The following is a 22,300-nucleotide window of genomic DNA, read 5'->3' on the forward strand; positions in this document are numbered from 1 at the left end:
TGTCTAGTGCTGGAAAGTGCTATATGAACTACTGGGAGAAAATAGCCAACAGTGTTCTGAACTACCAGAGGTCTAAGCTACTCAGAAGCAAACACCCTGACAGGATGTACACAACAGTTCAATAGTGGCACACAGACTGGATGGGTAACCAATAGCTTTCTGATTGGCTAAGAGATCCATTCAGTGCAAAGGAACCCCTGTCTGGAATTGGGAACCAGCTCAGAATCCTATGGAGACAAAGATTACGCTTTCCAGTGTCAAGCTTTCACTAGTCTTTGTCTAAAAAGGGGGTTACATACATCAAATTCTCCCTAAATTAATAATGCTTAACCCATTTAAACTATGCTGACTTCACTCTCCATTGGAGAATATGTTCTTTTTCAGAATGTACTGAGACTGAGGAGATAAACTACCCCTCGCACTTCAGCCAAGCCACAACTGAATCTACACAAGAATGGGGAGACAAGCATGAGTGCTGCTTCCGTGGTGAACCTGATAATCAGTGCCAGGGTGTAGGAGCAGATGCTGAGGATTCTCAACACCCATCAAAGCATAGATCCAGAGGCTCCTAAGAGCTCATCACTGAAGTAGACTTAAAACTTACCCAATATGGCTCAGGGAATTGTGCAGAGGATGTTTAGAAAGATTGTAAGAGCCACAGGTTGAGATATCATGTCCAGAGGCATTCCCTCTTCCCCAAAATAACTGACTGCTGCTCCCACAACACATAAACTACACCACCATGGGAAATACCTGCCACCCCACTGAGGAGTGTCCCCAGCAGAATTAGGGCAGGGGCAAGGGAAAAAAGGGTACCAACACATGATATATCCATACAAAATATGTTGTTAATAATAAATAATAATAATAAACATTAAAAAATAACCAATTGTTCTATACTTTAACATGGTTTAGAAAAGTATTTTTTTCTTTAAAATGTTTTTGTTTATTTTTTCAAGCAGAAGAACAGAGACAGAGAGAATGGGTGCACCAGGGCCTCTACCCACTGCAAATTAACTCCAGATACATGCACCACTTTATGCATCTGTCTTTACATGGGAACTGGGGAATCCAATTCAGATCCTTGGACTTTGCAGACAAGTGCCTTAGCTGCTAAGCCATCTTTTCAGCCCTGAAAACTATTTCTTGATGTTTGTAATAGTTCAGTTTATAGATCTATTTAGGTCAATGAAAGCTCAGATATTTGGTCAAAATTTCTCAGTTTTTGTGAAAGTGCTTTGGGATGTGTTTAACATTTAAATTATTTCAATCAATAGAATGAAAAGCATATGACTACTTTCATATTAGTATTTGAATGTTTTGTATACTATTGGGAAAGACCCTGGAATCTGTAAGTATAGTAATGAAATGGGAGCCCTGTATCCCTGAAACCTACAAACAAGACCTGCCTTTGCTGACTGTGGAGAATTCAGAACAAAATAAAATGGCATTTGTGTTGGTAACTTTCAGTTCAATGAACTTGGAATAAAGCAGGCGATTCTTTGTGATGTGGACTTTGTTTAGTCAGTTGAAACCTTTCACGAGCAAAAACTGACTTCCTCAGAACAAGAATGTATTCTGCCAACAGATGTCTTTGGTCTTGAAATCCAACTACTCCCTATTTCTCTAGCCTTCCAAGTCTGTTCTGAAGACCATAGACTTAATCAAACTTCCACGTTGACAAAAGCACACTCACCAGAATCTGCTCCTCTATATATAAGCTGTCCAAGTTAGTACTTTCAAAGAATAATAACAAAGATATGTTATGTTTTATTATTTTCATAGAAACAGTATAAAATTTTAGATAGTTTAGGTAAGCAATGAAGTTCACAATTAAATAAAATTATAGAAACAGTATAAAATTTTAGATAGTTCTAGGTAAGCAATGAAGTGCACAATTAAATAAAATTATAGAAAATGTATAAATACAATATAAAATTATTTATCTAGGTTATACAATTTTAAAAACAATTATTTTTAAGTGTTTCTATGAAGTTTCAAGTTATATCTGCTATTACTCTATCACATGACTTTGTTTTTGAAACATTTGAAGTAATAAACTACATGCTATACCCACTGAGGGATGGAAATGTTTTCATGCCATACTCAATCATGGACACGAGATGGCGCTACATCCACTTTTGTTACTTAAAAACCTTGTCCAGATAGAATATATTACCATGTGCGTGGTGGCAGTGGTGGTGGTGATGTTATTGTTTTGTTTGTTTTGCACGATTTAGGATTCACTTATTTTTAAATACCGAATGGATGGAAAATCTTGTTTACATCAGAATCACTATTCCAGTGGGTTATATCTGACACACATAAAGTGAAGGCAAGTGGCCTGTTTTTAATTTGTCTGGCAAATCAGGGTAGTGACTTCACCAGTTATTTCTAAGCCCCAAACTTATCTTAAGCAGGGCCTACTGTGTTACACATAAGGGACAAACAAGGTCAGAAAATTTGCCAGGACAAGCAATTTTATCCAGATAGCTTCTGTCTGACTTCAAACACTTATGCTATTAATGTTTGCCTATAACCCAATTAACTGAATTCCATAAAAGTTCTTTTCATTACATGATTAACATATTTTTTATCCAGTACAACACATATGTTTTATATAACATTTCTCTCTTTAATATTTTTTAATTTTTGTCTTTTTCCCATTCTCTCTTCTACCCTCCTCCCCGGATTTCACCAAACTCTCCTGCCACCTGTATTATCCCTCCTATTTATGTATCATTCTACCTTCCTCCCCTGGTTCACCCAGGCTCCCCTGCCATCTGCACTGTCCCTCCCATTTACATATCATATGCATCCTTTGTCCATCCCTACCTCTCTTCTCACTCCTCTTGTTATACTTACTGTTCTTGTTTATAGGTCTTAGCCACATTTTCCATTATATGTACATACTTATAGATGTTACAAGCAAAGAATTCAACAATCGAGAGAGCATGTGGTTTTCGTCTTTCTGAGTTTGAGTCACATCCCTTAATAAGACTCTTTCCAGACCATCCATTTTCCTGCAAGTTTCATGATTTCATTTTCGCATTCTGATGAATAGAATTCCATCATTTCTTGAAGATGTTCCACATGCCAGGCTCAGTTTTTATAACTGGTATAGATTTATACATTCAAGTGTCATGCATTCAGTAAAAGGACGTTGCTGTTAGTGCCACCCTGCAGATTATAAAACCAAGGCACAGAGAAGCTGACAACTAGCAAAGCCAATCAAAATTTGGGCTGTTAGTAACATGGTGCTTAATATAATCTTCAATTTGCAGTTCAAACCATCAAAGACTTCTCCAAGTGGTATGGTCATTATATAGATTACTATGTTTAGCAAAAGATAAAAAGGAGCTTATAAATTGATAGTCCCCAGAGAGATCACAGATGAAAAATCACAAACAAAAGTTTATGAAGAGTATAACATTGTACAGAGTGCTAAGTAAAGTTCGAGACTTACTATCTTGTCAAAATGCATCGTGTATTGCCCAAAATAAAAACCTAGCCAAGGGCTGGAGAGATGGCTTAGCAGTTAAGGTCCATGCCTGCAAAGCCAAAGGACCCTGGTTCAATTCTCCAGGTCCCAGATGCACAAGGAGGCACATGTGTCTGGAGTTTGTTTGCAATGGCTAGAGGCCCTGGTGTGCCCATTCTCTCTCTCTCTCTCTCTCTCTGTCTCAAATAAATAAATAAAAATAAAATCTTTTAAAACAATTAAAAACCTAGCCCAGATTTTAAAATAAGTGAAAGAAGAAACAACAACATAAATTAGTTTACAAAAATAAAATGTAAGGGCCGGGCATAGTGGCGTATACCTTTAATTCCAGCACTTGGGAGGCAGAGGTAGAAGGATCACCATGAGTCCAAGGCCACCCTGAGGCTACATAGTGAATTCCAGGTCAGTCTGGACTAGAGTGAAACCCTACATCAGAAAAAAAAGAAAGAAAAGCAATGTAAGCATTCAACTTCTCAAAATATAGTACTAATGCAGTCAGATTTTCCTAATGTGTGAATTCCATTATTTTATTTTATTTCATCATGTAATACTATAGCTTTAAACATACATGTTAAACCTGGAGGGATTGCTCAGCAGTTAAGGTATTTGCCTCCAAACCCTAATAACCTGGGTTCAATTCCCTGGTACCCATGTAAAGCTATATGTGCAAAGTGGCACCAGTATATGAAGTTGGTTTGTAATGGTGGAGGGCCTGGCATGCCCATTGTCTGCCTGGCTCTTTATTTTTCTCTCTAGACTTTCTTCTCTGTGCATGCAAATAAATAAATAAAATATTAGAAGGCATAGACTTTTAATAATTGCTAAATCACCACAGCAATTGCCTTTCAAGTGAGGGCTGGAGAGATGGCTTAGTGATTAAGCACTTGCCTGTGAAGCCCAAGGACCCCAGTTCAAGGCTCGATTCCCCAGGACCCACGTTAGCCAGATGCACAAGGGGGTGCAAGCATCTGGAGTTCATTTGCAGTGTCTCGAAGCCCTGGCATGCCAATTCTCTATCTCTCTATCTGCCTCTTTCTCTCTGTTGCTCTCAAATAAATAAGTAAAAATAAACCAATTTTTTAAAAAAAATATTATATAAGTGAAATATTAAAACATAGCTGATCCTAATTATTCTCTCACTATTTCTGAAGAACATTCTTGTTAAAATTTGTCACCCTACCCCCAATCAATATTCAAGGGCTTTTGTGCTCATTGACAGACATGCAGAATGGTGATCATGTCACTTGAGGCACATCTGAGGTTAAACAAGATGACTGCATCCTTTCCCAGCTCTGATGTTGTAAAGAAGCGCATGCTCTTAGAAGTTTTTTTCTGACTTTTTGTTTTTCTTCATTAGTGAATTACTGCATGGAATACTCCCCAAATCTCCAGTAGAAGACTGTGTTGTGCCTTGTGAAGAACATATATGTCTCAGCTAAGTTTCATTTAGGCCTAAGTTGAACTGCTACTGGATATGAATTCAATGCTAATGAATTGTTTATATGCAGATAGCCCAGGCTGACCTCAAGCTCATGAGCTTCCTGCCTCTACTTTCTAAGTGGTGGAATTACAGGTATGTCCCACAATGCCTGACACCAGAATTCACCATTTTGTAGCAACTTTATAGAGGTTAACTACTGGCATAATGAAAATTAGATTATGTTTATCTTTTTCCATGTTTATAAAACACTACTATATAATGTATTTATAGTTTTATTTTATAGCTTCAAAACTCTAAAACAAACATACAAGTACTTCCAGGAACCTAGATTTGGGAGAGGTATAAGTAGATGGTATACACTAAGACCAATTTAAAGAATCCAGGCTCAGAGGCAAACCAGTAACACCTTCTTCCGTTCACACTGGTGTGTTCATCAGATCACAGCTGGATGTTGTAATTCTCAAGTTGTCACAGTCACCTGGATCCTCTGACTGTTTATTAAAACATGTTACCGGACCTCACAGTTTCAATTTCATCAATTCAGGGATACAAATTTGGTTTTCTAACAAATCCCAAGGGTTTTCTGCTGCTCTGTGGCCAAGGTGGCACCCTGAGAAGGACTGCTGTTAAGTCACTCGTTTTTCAGTTCCATTCTGTCCCATCCCTACCCACATTCTGATGCCCAACACATTTTAGTCTTGTACTACAACCTTGGTTCAAACTAGTCCTTCATTTCAGAGAAGAGAATGAGGTCTGTAGTGACTCAGCACAAACCAGGCACAAGAAGCTCAGGTCCCTAAACCTCTAGCACATGAAACTGAATAGGGCTTTTTCTTAAAGTGTTACCCTGAGGAAAGCTAGCTCCCTCTTTGTAGGGAACACTAACCAAGGGACATCTTTTCCTCACACAGAACAAGACTGTCAGATTCTGCAGCAAGCCAGGAAAACCAGGAAACTGAGGGCTGAGGAGAAGACACTTGAAACACAAGACAAGTTCCTCTTCTTGCTCCAGGGTGCTTCACTGAGCAAAGCTGAAAGGAGAACTCAGACGGCAAACGTCCTTCACTGAGCAAAGCTGAAAGGAGAACTCAGACTGAAAATGCTCTTGATGTTGATCTCCAGACCCGTAAAGAGCAGGAGTCTTCTCTTCCTCTACTGCTCACAGCACTGAAGTCAAAGCCAGACATGAAAACACTTCACAGGCAATTTTATTTCTCCTTTACAACCAGGAAGATACCAGTCAAAGCTGGGCATGAAAACACTTCACACACAATTTTTTTCTTCTTTACAGCCAAAAAATGTTTTGAACATAAAACAAAGCCAATGATTGTAATTTATCATGTTAGAGGTAGAGGAGTGTCAATAATCAATAACTTCTGAGAATAGCAAGCAGCTGGCAGCAATTATGGAGTACTTGTCATGAAATGTAAAAAAAAAAAAACAAAAACTCAGCTTCTCACTACTACACACCCATCACATTAAACTATTATGAATTTTTTGTTTGTCTTTATTTATTTGAGAGCAATAGACAGAAAGAGAAAGAGGCAGATATATACAGACAGAGAACGGGCGCGCCAGGGCCTCCAGCCACTGCAAAGGAGCTCCAGACACTGCACCCGCTTGTGCATCTGGCTAATGTGGGTCCTAGGAATTCAGCCTCGAACTAGGGTCCTTGGGCTCCATAAGCAAGCGCTTAACTGCTAAGTCATCTCTCCAGCCCAACTATTATAAAATTTTGTTTAAAAAAAGGGAAAACAGAGACAGGCATGGTGGTACATGCCTTTAATACCATTGGGAGGTAGTGATAGGAGGCTCGCAGTGAGTCTGAGGCTACCCTGAGAGTACATAGTGAATTCCAGGTCAACCTAGGCTAGAGTGAAACCCTATCTTGAATAACCAAAAACAAATAAATAAATAAAAAAGGGAAAATAGGAGTTAGCATGATTGAAAAATTGAATTCTTTCCTCACCCGCTCACTCTCTCTCTCTCTGTGTTTACAAATAAATAATAAAAATATTTTGAAAAAGACTTGAGGCAGATGGAATCATTCACACTTCTTAACTGACATCCAGTATAGCCTGGTGCACCCACAGTGTGAAGTCAGTCTAAGGACAGAATGCCAATGGTTGTTCCTTAATAGTTTCCTATTGAAATGTCATTTTATCTATGTTTTACCATCACATAAATATTGTATAGAAAAAAGTAGCCTCAAACGCTGCCTATTGACAACTTTAGCAATTTATTTAAGTGTATGTTTACTTCTATATAAGCATCAGAAATCCCAGCACTTGGGAGGCAGAGGTAGGGGGATTGCTGTAAGTTCAAAGCCACCCTGAGACTACATAGTGAATTCCAGGTTAGCCTGGGCTAGAGCAAAACCCTACCTCGAATAAACAACAGCAACAAAAGTCTGTATAAGCATCATAAAGATTCAAGAAATTACAAAGCTGAATTCAATCTATAAGATTTATTACAATTCAGAAAAATAGGATGCTAAATAAAATTTATGCAATATTTGGCACTTGTTTTTTACACAGTGGAATATAAAATAAGAATGCATTTCACAGACAATAGCATCTTATAATCACTGAAATCTAGTATTTCCAGATTATTCTCTCCTTTGCCTTTTTGAAACAGGGTCTCACTATGTAGCCAAAGTGAGCATCAAAATCACTGTATAGTTAAGACTGGCCTCAAAGCAGGGATTCACTTGCTCAGTCTCCCAAGTACTGGTATTATATACATACATCACCATGCTTGGCTAAATCTTGATTTTGAAAAAAGATTGCTTTTCCCCAACACTAATGGCTTAATTTTCAAAAACAGGTAATGTAATTTTAAAACTTTCCTTTTTAAAAAAAGTAGTATAGCCAGGCATGGTGGCACACGCCTTTAATCCCAGCACTCAGGAGGCAGAGGTAGGAGGATCTCCATGAGTTTGAGGCCACCCTGAGACTCCGTAGTGAATTCCAGGCCAGCCTGGGCTAGAATGAAACCCTACCTTGAAAAACAAAACACAAAACAAAACAAAACAAAAAGTAGTATAAATTGGGATGGAGGAATTGTTTAGTGGTTACAGTGTGTTTGTCTGCAAAGCCAAAGGACCCAGGTTCAATTTCCCAGGACCCACGTAAGCCACATGCATAAGGTGGCACATGCACCTGGAGTTCATTTGCAGTGGCTGGAGGCTCTGGCACACCACTTCTCTCTCTTTCTCTCTGTCAAATAAAAATTTAAATAAAATTTATATTTAGAAGTAGTATAAGATGGAATATTGTGCCAAGATAATTTGTCAAAAGTTTGATTTTAATAAGGCTTTGTTGTAGAAATAATACATTTATCTCTGTCTCTAACCCTTTAGCTGGAACAATTTTGGGTTTTTAATTTTTTCATTATTTTTATTTATTTATTTGAGAGACAGAAAGAGGCAGAGAGAGGAAGAGAGTGGGTGCACCAGGGCATCCAGCCACTGTATTCGAACTCCAAACACATGTGCCACTTTGTGCATCTGGCTTATGTGGGTCCTGGGGAATAGAACCTGAGTCCTTTGGCTTTGCAAACAAGTGCCTTAACTACTAAGACATCTCCCTAACCTGAATTTGGGGTTTTGTCTTTCAGTGTTTTACAGAGATAAAGCCATAGCAAACAGTAATTCATCTCATCAACAAATTCTAGGAAATAACTATTAATTACAATTACAGAGCCAGCTAGCTTTACAAAACTTGTTTTAGATAACTAGAAACCTTCCTATAACATTAACATTCTTCAAGATAGTGTAATTTATATATCTTTCATTTTCTGGCTACTATTTTGTATCTTAAGGAATGATGGTTTCTAAATTTTCTTCTAGACTCCTCATTATTTGATCTTTCATATTTAGATTTACAATGGATTTGCAATTTATTTGTTTGTGTTTATGTGTGTATGTTGTGATCAAGTTTCCCTAAATCTTAAAGCAATGCTCAACTGATTCTGCATCATTTACTGAAAAGACAACCATTTGTTACTAGATAATTAAAAGTTGGTATATATAAATTATGGACTTATAAAGACGAATGAAATTATGACATTTGTAGGAAAATATGTGGAACTAGAGATCATCTTGTTAAGCAAAATAAGCTAGACTTGGAAAAGCATTGTGTGTTTCCTTTCATATGTGTAATCTACATGTTTAAAAAAAATATGTGGAAGTACATAGGGACTGTTTGAAAAGATGAAGGGACCAGCAGGAAGAAAGTGATGAGACAGGAGATGGCAATGGGCTAGTGAAAATAGTCAAAGTACATTCTATTCCTGTATGAAAGGGTAATAATAATGCCCATTATTTTGCACAATTAATAATATGCTAAAATAATTTGGGGAGAGGATTAGGAGAAGACTGTTGTCTTATTAGATAAACATGAAAAATAGTGCCTGGAAAGGATTACCATTGTCAATATTTAATCAAAATATTGAGGTGAAAACTCTAATTACTAAATTCTAATGTAGCAGCATAACTTTTATCCAACCTGTGTCATATGTAATTCTTCTCCATTTTACTACTCAAACAATTCTTGTTCATTATTTATTTCAGTATATATTGAAATTATAGAATAATACTAACTACAATTATAAAAGTTAATTATAAGGCCTAATAACAAACATTAATAATAAATATACAATAAACTAGAAGCAAGTTGATAAACATTTTTATTGTTATGACTTTATGAAAATAAACATTTTAATGAGTATTTCCAAATGAACAAAACTAAGCACTAAATATAGTGTTCTTATTAGTACTAATAGAAATATTTTGGGAAAGATACTTTTAAGTACCTTATTAACATCACTTTTTACTTTTCAGGTTGTGTGAGTGTGTGTGCATGTGTGTGTGATTTATCTATATATGTGGTGGATGTGTGTAGGCATAGCATATGTGTGACACAGCATGCATACGGAGGCCTTTACCTTCCATTTTGTCTGAGTCTGACTCTTGTTCAGTGTTGTGTATGTCATGCTAGTGGGCCTGAAAGTTTCTAGGAAATCTTTCATCCCCACATCCCATCTCACCATAGGCACACTGGGATTACAGGTAAGCATAGTATGACATCCAGCTTCCAATAGGTTCTGGAGATCCAAACTTAAGTGGACATGTCTATGCATCAAGTACATTAACCTACTGAACCATTTTCCCACTTTGTAAGGTAGGGTCTCAGTCTGGCCCAGGCTGACCTGGAATTCACTATGTAGTCTCAGGCTGGCCTTGAACTGATGACGATCTTCCTATCTCTGTCTCCCAAGTGCTGGGATTAAAGGTGTGTGCCACCACGCCTGGCTCACACATTTCTTTTTCTTTAGAAATGGATCTTAATCCTCATTACCACCCTAAAAAATTAAGTGAAAACACCAGGCTAAACATATATGTGAATGAAGCAGATTGTGTGCCCGGAATGGGATCTTGCATGGAATTGGACAGCTTCCTTTTTTTTTTTTTTTTCTAAGTTTTATCTGTAAAGTGGACCTAAATCCATGCCTTGTATATTGGTTTGGGGAATCATCAAGACATCTATAAAACCCTTATTTAACCTATGGCAGGTTGCTAGTGGACAATGATGTGACAGCTGCTGTTTCAAATGTGAGGCAAGTATGTGTTTGAGCAATACTCATATCTATAGGTAAGCATGTTTACACAAGTTTTAAACTAGTAAGAATAAAAAGATTAACAGACTTTAATCTTTTCTTGGAAATACATCACCTGCTTGTTTAGAACACATTTCATATACTAAAATTATAGCTCTCTACAACTTATTTTCATGCATTAATATAACAATGAAACTTCTGTGTGTCAGTTGTAAGTGCATATTTGACTCAATGCCACACTTACTTCAAATGCATCAAGAAGAGAAACACAAAGATAATTTCTAAAATTTTACTCTTCCATATTAGGATTTGAACTGAGTGCTTTATTTTAACATAAATCCTTTCTCAACCTTTTATATAGTGAGTGACATTATCTGTAGTAATCATTAATATCAAATGTCAGATGTAAATTATGAATTTACAGAATGGAGTTTTTCTTTGTCTTAGTTATTTATACTATGTTAAAGTGCTATATTACTTGACAATAATTTGAAATGCTATGCTTATAGTTAAAGAGATAATGATTCTAGGAAGGACATATACACACGTATTCACATGAAAAAAAAACATTTTATTTAGCCCATTAACCTCAATAATCTGTTTATTAAATATTTTCAGGAATTGACTTTGTGTCATTTCTTGTCATTGCTGAAAACCATCAACTTCTTTCCCAAGTTCAACTATATATACTCATTTTTTCAAAGGTTTTATTTAGCTTCTGTGATTTATAAAGCAGGAATAAAAGTGTAATTTTCTACCTTTTCCTTATATAACTAGTGAAGTGCTTATTCATTTTTCATAAATAGTATGTAGTATTTAATAAATCATATACTCTGTGCAATACTGATGGTGAGGCCATAAAAATCTTGAGGAAATTCTGGAAACTTGTTGCCTATGCATATCCAAATCTGTGTCTGTGGTCTGGCTGCTGTTAAATGAAATGAATGGCTGCACTGGACCCAGGAGGTAAGAAAGAATATCCTCTTTATGTCAGAAGTACATGGTTGAGGGACTCTTTGTACTTCAGGAGTATATGGTCTAGTATTTTTTCAATTTTTTCAACTGATACATTTTACTAATATGCTCATTTCTTTTTTCTCTTCCCACATTTTGAGAAACACAGAAGCAGTTGTGAATGTGAGCATGTGTTGCTGTTGTTGTCTTGCATTGCTTCATAGATAGAAAAAGCAGAAAGCGACCTCCAAGACTCCCAAGAGTAGCACAGAAATAAGGGAGAGGGCCCCTCATATGAAGGGCTTTACAGGGATGTACAGAATACCTTCATCCTAAAGAAGAGGGTCAGAAGGGACCATGGCTATCTCCACGGGTCCACTGATGCCTGAGTAAATCAAAGATCTAGGGGCTTCCTCCCCCCACTAAATGTCCTGGTCCCATGTAAACCCATTCAAACAAGGCTCAAGCTGAACCTAATGACAGAAGAGACTCCAGATTCCTAGGGTTAGTTTATACCCTTTGAGCAGCATCTGAGTTTCAAAAAGAAATTAAATATAAACTGAGGAAATCCTCTCATGAGGAACAAGGACACTGACTTCTTCATGATATGATTGCTTCCTAGGGGTGTCAAAGGAATGATGATTACTATCTTCCATCAGTTTTAAGCAAGACTCTTCCCAAAGACAGACTATACATTTGTAACATCATGCACTGATTTCCGGAATCGGTTCTGATCAAAGCATTAAGCACCAGAAACTCCTTTCTGTTCTTGGACAGTGGCTGTGTCCTCCTTGCCACAGCTCTCAATACCACTGTGAACTGAGCATGTCTACAACTCTAGATCATCTGAAGAATTTATTAGGATTTATCTTTAATCTGAGAATACTCTTTGGATATTATTTAGGCTATATTATAAGGAGAATGTGTTTGTTGTCTTATTGATAATGCTTTTCTCTTCTCAGACACTTGGAAGCATCTTCAGGTCTTGTTCAGCTTCCTTCAGCTTGCCCAATATGTTATAAACCAAATATCTTTAATTTTGATTCCTAGACCCCATCCCTGTCACAGTTTTTGTTTTTTATTCGAGGTAGGGTCTCACTCTAGCCCAGGCTGACCTGGAATTCACTATGTCGTCTCAGCGTGTCCTTGAACTCACGGTGATCCTCCTACCTCTGCCTCCCAAGTGCTGGGATTAAAGGCATGTGCCACCATGTCTGGCCCTGTCACAGTTTTTTGAAAGATCTTTCCTATAATCTCCCTGAGCATTAACTTAAAGCTGGGGTCCTGCTCATGCCACCTTTCTGCCTGAACACATTCAGCAGTTTTTCCAGCAGTAACTAAATATGGCTTAGCAGCTTTCCTACCTACCCTTTGTAGAAATGCTGGCTGCAAACAAGCTGAATTCCTCATGTGGTATGTCATTTTGCACCACCATGCTTTTGTTCATACCTTTAATTGCCTAGATTGTCATCTCAAAAATAAATATGTGTTCCAATTTTTAGAGCTCAAGCCTTTCACACCTTCTCATTTCTGTAGCTTAGTCTGTGAGCATTTCTTTCTGTCTAAAATTGAAATTCATCTTAAATCTTTCCTGAATCATTCAGCTTTTTTTGTACTCTGATAAACTCTAGCTTTTGCTCTACTCAAAAAGACAAGTTCATTTGGATGTCAGAAAGAATAGATATTTATTAAATGAGGTTGACAATTCATGGTTTGAAAATAATAGACAATTGCTTAATGAAGGTCATAGAAAAAAAAGCCTTACTTTGTAGAAAGCATGTTTGTTGAGAGTGATAAGTAATACATTTATTATAATAAACACTATAAAATAATAGCAATAGTTATTGAGTACTTCTATTCTGACCACCATATAGAGAATACACACATACATACATATGTGTGTGTATGTATGTATATTTATATCCAGAGAATATACATGTGTGTATAATATAATATACTGAGTGATTCTGTCAACACAGAGAGAATATTTATTTGTACATATATATAACCTTGAAATTTGATCATTAAATACTAAAAGATTTATCTACATAATAATTATGTTAGTTATTATCTTTCATTCTTTTCTTCACCCGGAATGTTTCATTTAAACAATATGCTCACAATTTCCATTTTGGGGCCAAGAACTAGACAGTAATCAAAGATAACTTAAAAGAATTTTCAATTTGTAATTCAATTAATTGTTGGAACACCCTTTTGCAGAGAGTCATATCACCTTCATTTTATAATTGAAGTAAACCATAGTTTGGAAAAAAAAGAAGGAATAGCTTGCCCAGAATTACTAGCTAGCAAGTGGTTTTTGATTGAAGTCCAACTGGTCTGATTTCTGGGACCATAGACTTCACCCTAGTGTTAAGTTGCTTCAATAACAGACAAATTGATATATAAAACCTTACAATCATTTTATTGCCAACCAAAGTGGCAAGCCATTTCTCTAGCTACTGGAGTATCTACAAGCTAATATGCCTTTAATAAAGAGACATAATCACTCAGAAAAAGAAGCGGTGCATTGTGCTAGGACAGAATACTCTCCCAGCCTATACCAAGCCCCAGATTAAATTTCTAGAACCATAAAAAAGTAAATTAGTAGATGCAAATAGCTATCAATGATTTACCATATGTAGATGTATGTATACATATGTGTATATATAAGTATATATGTGTCATGAATATGAAAGGTTATCTTTACCAATTGTGCAGCAATTATTTACCTACCATGTAACTATCAGATTAAGTGCATGGAATTCTTAATTTGCAGACAAATGGTAAGGCCATTATAAGGAGCCAGAAGTATAAAGTGAGGCAATGAGGAGGGATCCTGGAAAATGGGACAGAGTATAGTGTAGAAACAGGAGTGGAGGTAAAGATCAAAAGTTTGAAACATACTTCAGATGCAAGACAATGAGATACAGAAATAACATCCTCCACCCTGACTCCAATGCAGCCACCAGCATGTGCAAGTGAAATAGGCAAGTGTCTGCTTCCCAGGCCCATCTTTCCTACAATTCATGTGTCAATGATCCTAATTCCCACTACTGATACCTTAGTAGGAGAAACAGCCCCTGACTTATAAGAAAATGGCACATTTTGCTACTTCAATTACTTTTGATAATTTTAGTTCTAGTAAAAGCTAAGTATAGAATCCAGTTAAATGTAAAACATATAGTTATCTATCTAATTGAACTATGATTTCAGATTTTTCTTTATTACTTCTGTAAATAATGCCAAGTACATTGTTGTCTTATAAATATATCTGTGTTTCTAGGGCATGTTTCCATTTGTTTTATACATATTCACAATCTCTTTACTAACTCTATCTGCATTGCCTCCATTTCCACACTCACCATGTCTCTCTTCCATGACCCCAAGTTTTGAAAATGAAATGCTCAATTTTCATGTTACCCAAGCAAGGCAAAAATAGTGACCACCTGCAGATGGACAGATATATTGGCAGAAACAAATTAAATTTGCTTCTTATAGTGTTTATTTATTCAATATAATAAGTATCCACCACAGAAATCCTGGAGGGGAAAATATTCAAAGTGTAAGAGGTTTGTAATATACAAAATAATTAGCTCAATCTATTTTAATCTGATTCATTTTGTTTCTTTATATATTTTATTGATTAAAAAATGAGATATGAAGAGAAAGAAACTGTGTATTTAAAAAGAAACTTATGTTTATCAAAAGCTTATCTGTTACCAGCTTCTGTCCATGCCTCTTTACTGTACTGAGGGACAGTATAATCAGGAAGATTCATGAAAGTGCCTCTGTGCATTTATGTCTTTGAGCAATCTCTTCACTTTCAGTAAAATTGGACAGAGTTGCTAGGGAAGACTCAACTCTTCTTTTTTAAAAAAAAGGCCCAGAAAACTGTTCAAAAAGTATCAATTACAGTTTTTGGACAACACAAGCAGAAGCTAATGTACTCAAGAATCTAAGTGAATGTCACTTCTTTCCTGACAATGCTTCTTATTCCCCTGGGCTCAATGCATGGCTACAAATCTTAGCTAGAGTTATTGTGGGAAACATAAAAAATTATTTCAATTACATGAAAGTATTAATATTCAAAAAATATTAGCTTTCAGAATGCCTAGTAATTTCCTAAGAGGTTAAGACAAAACACAAATGGTTGTTCATGTCTCATAAATGTCCCAAATGAAAAGACTTTGGCAAGTTGTTCATACCCCAGTATTTAATGATATTATTATTATCTATATCTTGTTAGTATTATCTTTAAGACCACATCTTTCTCTATGATAACAAATTGATCTATAATCTTCACTTAAAAGCTGTAGAGTAACCATCAGAAAAAATATTAACCAATGTTTAAATGGTTTCTAACATTTTATTATACAAGAATAGTCAAATTCCACTTTTAACATATATCTTTACACATTTTACACACCTGACTACTATCTTACCAGCTTGCAAAAGTGGAATTTTTATGTCAAAAAGACATATCTTTAAAATTTTTATTTGCAGTGCCAACTGGCCTTCAAGACAAATTATTAGTGGATTTTTCTACTGAACATTTAGAATACAACATGACCCAATTTTCCAATCTTTACTGAAAATAACCACCAATCACTTAAATATTTGCCACTCAGTGAGGTAAAAATCGATTTGAGCATTTGGGTAGGTTGTTCCTTCAAAAGACAGGGAGGGGAGGAAGCAGAAACAAAGTCAGATTGTGGTCTCAGATAGAGATGAGCTCCAACTTGACCCACCTGAAAGAAGAGGAGAGGAGAGGAGAGGAGAAGAGAGGAGAGGAGATATCATTAAGCCAGATGAGGGAAATCCTACTAGAGTAAGGTAAACCCTAAAGCCAGTATGTGGAAAATGTAGCTCAGTGGCAGGGTGTTAGGCCAGCAATGTGAAGCTGTAGGTTTAATCCCAGGTGGGGAGGAGAAACTCTGAGGTTACACACACACACACACACACACACACACACACACACACACACGTATATGTATATGATGTATATGTATATGTGTATATATTTACCCCAGTAAGGGTTCTTAGATTTTAGTATCCTTGTTGAAAATCCTTTGAAGATAGATGATTTTTCTCTCTCAATTCTAGTCCACTTATATGTCTGCATTTATTCTAGTCCTATACTGTTTTGATTGCTGTTGCTTTTTAGTGTTTTAAAAATCATAATGTTAAGCTGGGCGTGGTGGTGTCTTTAATCCTAGCGCTTGGGAGGCAGAGGCAGGTGGATCTCCGTGAGTTCAAGACCACCCTGAGATTACATAGTGAATACCAGGTAGGCCTGGGCTAGAGTGAGACCCTACCTCAAAAAACCAAAAAAAGAAAAAAAAATCATAATGTTAGTAGTATTCCTTCTTTATTCATTCTTGAAATTGTTTGTCTTCTGGATCCCTTACAGAACCAGATTTGTGGACATTTACAAGGAAGTCAGCTGAGGGACTGTAGATATGGAAGATCTGTTTGCTCATAAAATATTAATTGCAAAGACACTAAGGAACAGTTGCTAATAACAAAGGTCTAATTCCTCAGGCAATTAGAGAAGCTTTCCAAATTTAATTAATTTTCCTTAGAGAAAAATGTCAGTTGATAAACCCATATCATAAAAAACTGTTGAAAGTGAAAGGCTTTAATTTAGCTTAATATAATTTAGCTAGCTGTTTAACCACTGAATCATAAATAAATATGTGAAAATAGGGCTGGAGAGATGGCTTAGTGGTTAAGCGCTTGCCTGTGAAGCCTAAGGACCCCGTTTGGAGGCTCAGTTCCCCAGGACCCATGTTAGCCAGATGTACAAGGGGGCGCACGCGTCTGGAGTTCTTTTGCAAGGGTTGGAGGCCCTGGCGCCCCCGTTCTCTCTCTTTCTATGCCTCTTTCTCTCTCGGTCTATAGCTCTCAAATAAATAAATAAAAATAATTTTTAAAAATGTGAAAATAACTATTTAAATTGTGAATGAATTAGCAGTAGTCTTTGAAGTCTTTAGAGTCCTTCAATCAGGACTTTCTTTGGAGGTAAAGCGAAGAACATTTGTGCTAGTAAGCCCTTCTGTTACAACCATGTACTAATCTTCATCTGTAAATGGGCTTCTTGGATGATATGCTCTCCTTATTAAAAGTTAGACTTGAGTCATTCTAAAGTATTATTTTGTACATTAATAAAATGTTTATTATGCCTTTGGCATCAAAATGTGTGTGTGTGTGTGTGTGTGTGTGTGTGTGTGTGTGTGTGTGTGTGTGTGTTGAGGGAAACAAGTGGTGTCTAATTCCTAAGGACATCCCCAGGGACATGGTTCCCATGAAGTCAGTCCTCATTTCTGTGGTAACACAGGCCTCCACAGCAAGAACGCAAGACCTCTTGGGGATGTCACCTAGGTGTACTGAGCAGCAGGTCCCACTTGTGTCAGATGACGAGATACATATGTAAATGAACTACATGTCACAAAAAGGAAACCTGGTCTGGAGAGATGGCTTAGCGGTTAAGTGTTTGCCAGTGAAGCTTAATACCCCTCTACAAGGCTCAATTCCCCAGGACCCACGTTAGCCAGATGCACGGGTGGGGGGGGGGGGCGCACACGTTATGAGTTTGTTTGCTGTGGCTGGAGGCCCTGGCGCACTCGCTCTGGCTCTCAAATAAATAAATAAAAATAAACAACAACAAAAAAAGGAAACCCACCCCACTTGAGATAGGAAAGACAAGCAGATCCTTAGGAAGTAAGGACACAGTCTCAAGACTTCTTAAAATCAAGTCGCTGCTGCCAGAGTGTGGATTGGGTTACTGCACATTTGTTACATTCTGTGGCAAAGAAAGGACTTAACCCTACTTTGCAAGCCCTTGTGAAAGCTGCACTAACCATCTGGGTTTCCATGCTTCAGGTAGAAGAGAAGGAAGACGCAATTCTACCCCACAAGCTTCCCTCCCTCTCCTTAGGTAAACTGCGGAGGATTCATTGTGAGAAAGTTAACTATTCACAGCCTGTGTTGGAAAAGACCAGAAAAACAAAGGAGGGGACCTGAGAAAAGTGCAAGGAGGGCTCCCCAGGAGCTATTACAACCAAGAACAGGGCAAGGAGGGTTCCCCAGGAGTTATATTGCATACCGCGCATTTTCTGCAGTATTCCTGGGGAGGGGGATGAGACAGGCTAAAGGGTAGCAGGTCCACAGTCCAGAGGCACACCGCTGGACCTCGCTATTACTCACCCTTTCCTGCTGTCCGAGGTCCCCTCTTCACCAATGTCGGGCAAGATGAAGAACGGGGTTTTGGAGACAGGCCCGGGGACTGTCCACGTTCCAGGCACTCTCTCTTTAGGACCCGGCGGCGGGCGAGAATTCCGTGGACTCACGGTCACCCTGCTGTCTCCGCTGCCCGCGGGGCCGACCACTGACCGCAGCGTCGCCCAGACCCCGCCAGGGCCTGTGGACGGCCGCGCCAGCGCCACCAGCGTGGCCTGAGAGCCGCCACTGGAATGGGGCAGCAGCTGGGCTTTGGTGGCTTTGGGACTCCCGGATAATAAGAGGGACCCTACAGCCTTGGCCGCGCGGCTGGAGACCTTGGGGTGTAGTGGGGTGGGCGGCCCTCGAGAGGCGTCGGATGCCAAGGATGGGAAGAGGGTCGCGGCCATGCTAAGAGAGCTGCCCGCCGACCCCGAGGCCGCTGCGCCACCCGGGGGAGGGTTGCTGGGGACCGTGGGGGACGAGGCTGAGGTCTTGAAGATTTTGGCAAAGAGAGACCCCAGGTCCAACATAGCCACCTTCATGCCTTAGCCTTGGTGTCGCTGCTGCCTCCCAGACCTGAAGAAGAGCAGGCGCGGGGCTGCAGGGCTCCATCCACCGCAAGCTTCCCTGTGTGCTGGGAGTGATGAGGGTCCTGGGGTCCCTGCACACCCCGCCGCCCGCAGCCCGCAGCTCTAGGGACGCTGAGCAGCGCAGGGCTCACTCAGACCTTCCGGAGCAGCTCTTCGGCCCTCAGATCTCTCCTCTATGGATGCCGCAGAGGAACTTGGGTGCAGCTCTGCTGTGTCCCAGTGCTAGGAGACCACCGAGGGCCCAACCAGGTTTTCCGAGCCCAGAGCCAAGGAAAGGACTGCGCTGCCGCTGCGGTGCCACCTCACTCACGCGAAGAGTGCGCCGGTGAGGCCTGGGCCTGCCGGCTAGAGCTACTCCATTGACCCCTGGGGAAGGCGCTGGTGGTTGCTAAGCTAAACAAATCCCTACTTAGTTCTCGGCTAATTGCGCCCAGCTGTACTTGAGCTGGCTCCCCTCCTTTTCCCTGCCTTAAAGGCACAGTCTCAAATTTCTCCAAACCCCTTAGAGCTTCACGTGATTATAGAGAGTGAAGAAGTTGAGCATATCCCTTGGGGAACTCAATCATGGTTCCAAAACGCCCTGGAACTCATCCAGAGTGGCAAGGCTCGGTGTCATACAAATATGGTCAAGGTCAGTGTTCTAAAGACAGCCACCACGCTGGGTTCAAAGATTTACTTAGAGGACTATGCTTGAGACGGTCCCTCCTCACCCCAAGTTATGTTCTAAGGATGTCTTTGACACATAGGAGCTCCTCTGAGGAAGCTGAAACTAAAATTGGTCCCTGGGATGGAAGTAGAGAAATCCGCAGAGGATGTATACATTCCAAAACCGGTGCTGCAGCCAAGAAGGTGATGCTGAAGTGGCTGAAAACTTAAACCCATCAATTTGGCTGGATACAGTATACAAAGCCTAAAACAGAGAGGCAAGGGAAGAGAACCTCAGTAGAAGGAACCATATTCTACTCGATGGAATGTGTAGGAAAGAGAATGTATCTGTGTGACTACCTGCTCCCAGGGCAGAGCCAGTATTGAGCAAGGTTCTTGTAAAAGACATGAACTGATTTGCAGTTTCCCCATTGATGTCGGATACACTCAGTCAGTTTTGACCTCAAGACATATACTTTCCATTTGAGAGAAGGAACAAAATAAGTATGCATGGTAATGGACATGTAAATTGGCAGACATGACTATATCCTTCAGTCTTGAGCAAGTTCTCAAATGGAAGTCTGAGCCATGGTCTGTTTTCATGTATGTTAGTCAGCTTTGTTTTCGTTTGCTTGTTTCTGTTTGTATTACATCAAATACTCTGAAGAAAGACTCTAAAGGGAGAAATATTATTTGGGCTCACAGTTACAAAGCTTTCAATTCAGGGTAGCTTGGTCCAATAGCTTTGGGCATGAGGGAGTCTGAACATCACAGAGAGAATATTTGCAGAGCAGAGCTGTATCATGGTAGCAGAAAACATAGTCAGCCAGACAGGGGTCCTAGTTAGATATAGCCCTTAAGAACACTCTCTTCCCTCAGTAACCTACTTCCTACAGATAGGCCTCACCTTCCAAAGTTTTCCCTGCCTCTCAGAATAGTAGCACTAGCTGAAGATCAAGCCTTCAGCACATGAGCCTATAGGGACAACCCATATTTAAATCACAGCACCATGACACTGCCTGGCTTCATGTTTTCTTCTTAAAGAAAGTTAGTATTTATATAATATTAATAAAATATATAATATAATAATATATATAATTATAATTAACAACTAGCTGCGACCCTTTCCCTTACACATCCTACTAACACCAAACGTGAAAGAGGCATTTTTCTAGAATTTCAACATTGCATGAAGCATGGAGTCAAGAAGCAGATGTGCTGTTGCCGGAGGATGGAAACATCAGGCTAGTGCCCCAGGAAGCAAATGCTGTTGCTGGCAGCCATCATCACAGGCAGCATTAGCCTGGAGCAAGTAGAGAATCTGTATCCAAGGAGAAGCAGTCAGAAGACAGGGTCTTAACTAAGATGTGGACAATAGCAAGAGTATGTAGTTGTCAGCTTGTACATCTCAAAGGAAAGAACTGAGATGAGGGAAAAGAGTCAATGGCAGACACATCCAAGAGCACCAATGGAAATACAGGTAGAGGTGTCAAGGACAAACCAGGAAAGCTGTGTAAACTCTGTGGCAATTAAAGGCCACCAGAAAAATCAGGCTTTGGTTGACCCACTGCCATTTCCCATGTCCTCATCATCCCTTCTCTGCAGCAGCCACCAGGCATCCCCCATCATGTGGAAGGCCCATCAGAGCACCCAGCCATTTTTCAGATAGCAAAGTAGGTTCTGAATTATCTGTTGTTCATTTCATACACATTTGATTCTGATTCATAGTAACGTTAGATACTTAACTTAGTATGTCACTACTAATGATAGTAACAATAATTGCTGGAGTATTAATTTTCAGTGTTTAAGCTGCTTATCACCTGATTCATACTGAGTATTTATAATGCAACTTGATGTGACAGACAGTGAGGGAGGCTATTGCTGAGTTAAGTCTGTTTCAATTCATTCAGTTTCTCTTGAAAGCAGTTCATGATTACAGGCATATCTTAGAATTCCTGACTTTCAAATTCAATAATGTAACTGGATTAGCAATCTGCAACTGAACAGCCATTCAGGACGGAGCCCTGACTCAAAAAAACACTGATGTATACTGTTAATTCTTCTGTTATTTCCCTATAACAGGACTTTTGTAAAGAAAATAAATTTGAGTAATTTTTAAAAGTATTTTGTTTTTATTTATTTATTTGACAGAGAAAGCGAGAGAGAGAGAGGGAAAGAATAGGCACTCCAGGGTCTCCAGCCACTGCAAACGAGCTCCAGACACATGTGCCCCCTTGTGCATCTGGCTAATGTGGGTCCTGGGAAATTGAACCTGGGTCCTTTGGCTTTGCAGGCAAATGCCTTAACGGCTAACCTATCAATTCAGTA

General features: G+C 38.9%; 1 protein-coding gene across 4 annotated transcripts in view; it reads right to left on the bottom strand.

Annotated features, from left to right (window-relative positions):
* Window positions 1-19,686, bottom strand: part of Fam149a (family with sequence similarity 149 member A) — a 73,610-nt gene extending 53,924 nt beyond the window's left edge. For 2 of the 4 annotated variants that reach the window (XM_045133113.1, XM_045133121.1), the window contains exon 1: window positions 18,723-19,686. In XM_045133113.1, coding sequence (XP_044989048.1) covers window positions 18,723-19,279 — 557 coding nt within the window. In that variant the 5' untranslated portion in view covers window positions 19,280-19,686. The remainder of the gene's footprint in view (window positions 1-18,722) is intronic. The other 2 variants (XM_045133109.1, XM_045133105.1) reach the window with 2 other exon arrangements.
* Between the last annotated feature and the right edge of the window lie 2,614 nt (window positions 19,687-22,300).

Source organism: Jaculus jaculus, chromosome 1 (genome assembly GCF_020740685.1).
Source record: "Jaculus jaculus isolate mJacJac1 chromosome 1, mJacJac1.mat.Y.cur, whole genome shotgun sequence".
NCBI classification, from domain to species: Eukaryota; Metazoa; Chordata; class Mammalia; order Rodentia; family Dipodidae; genus Jaculus; species Jaculus jaculus.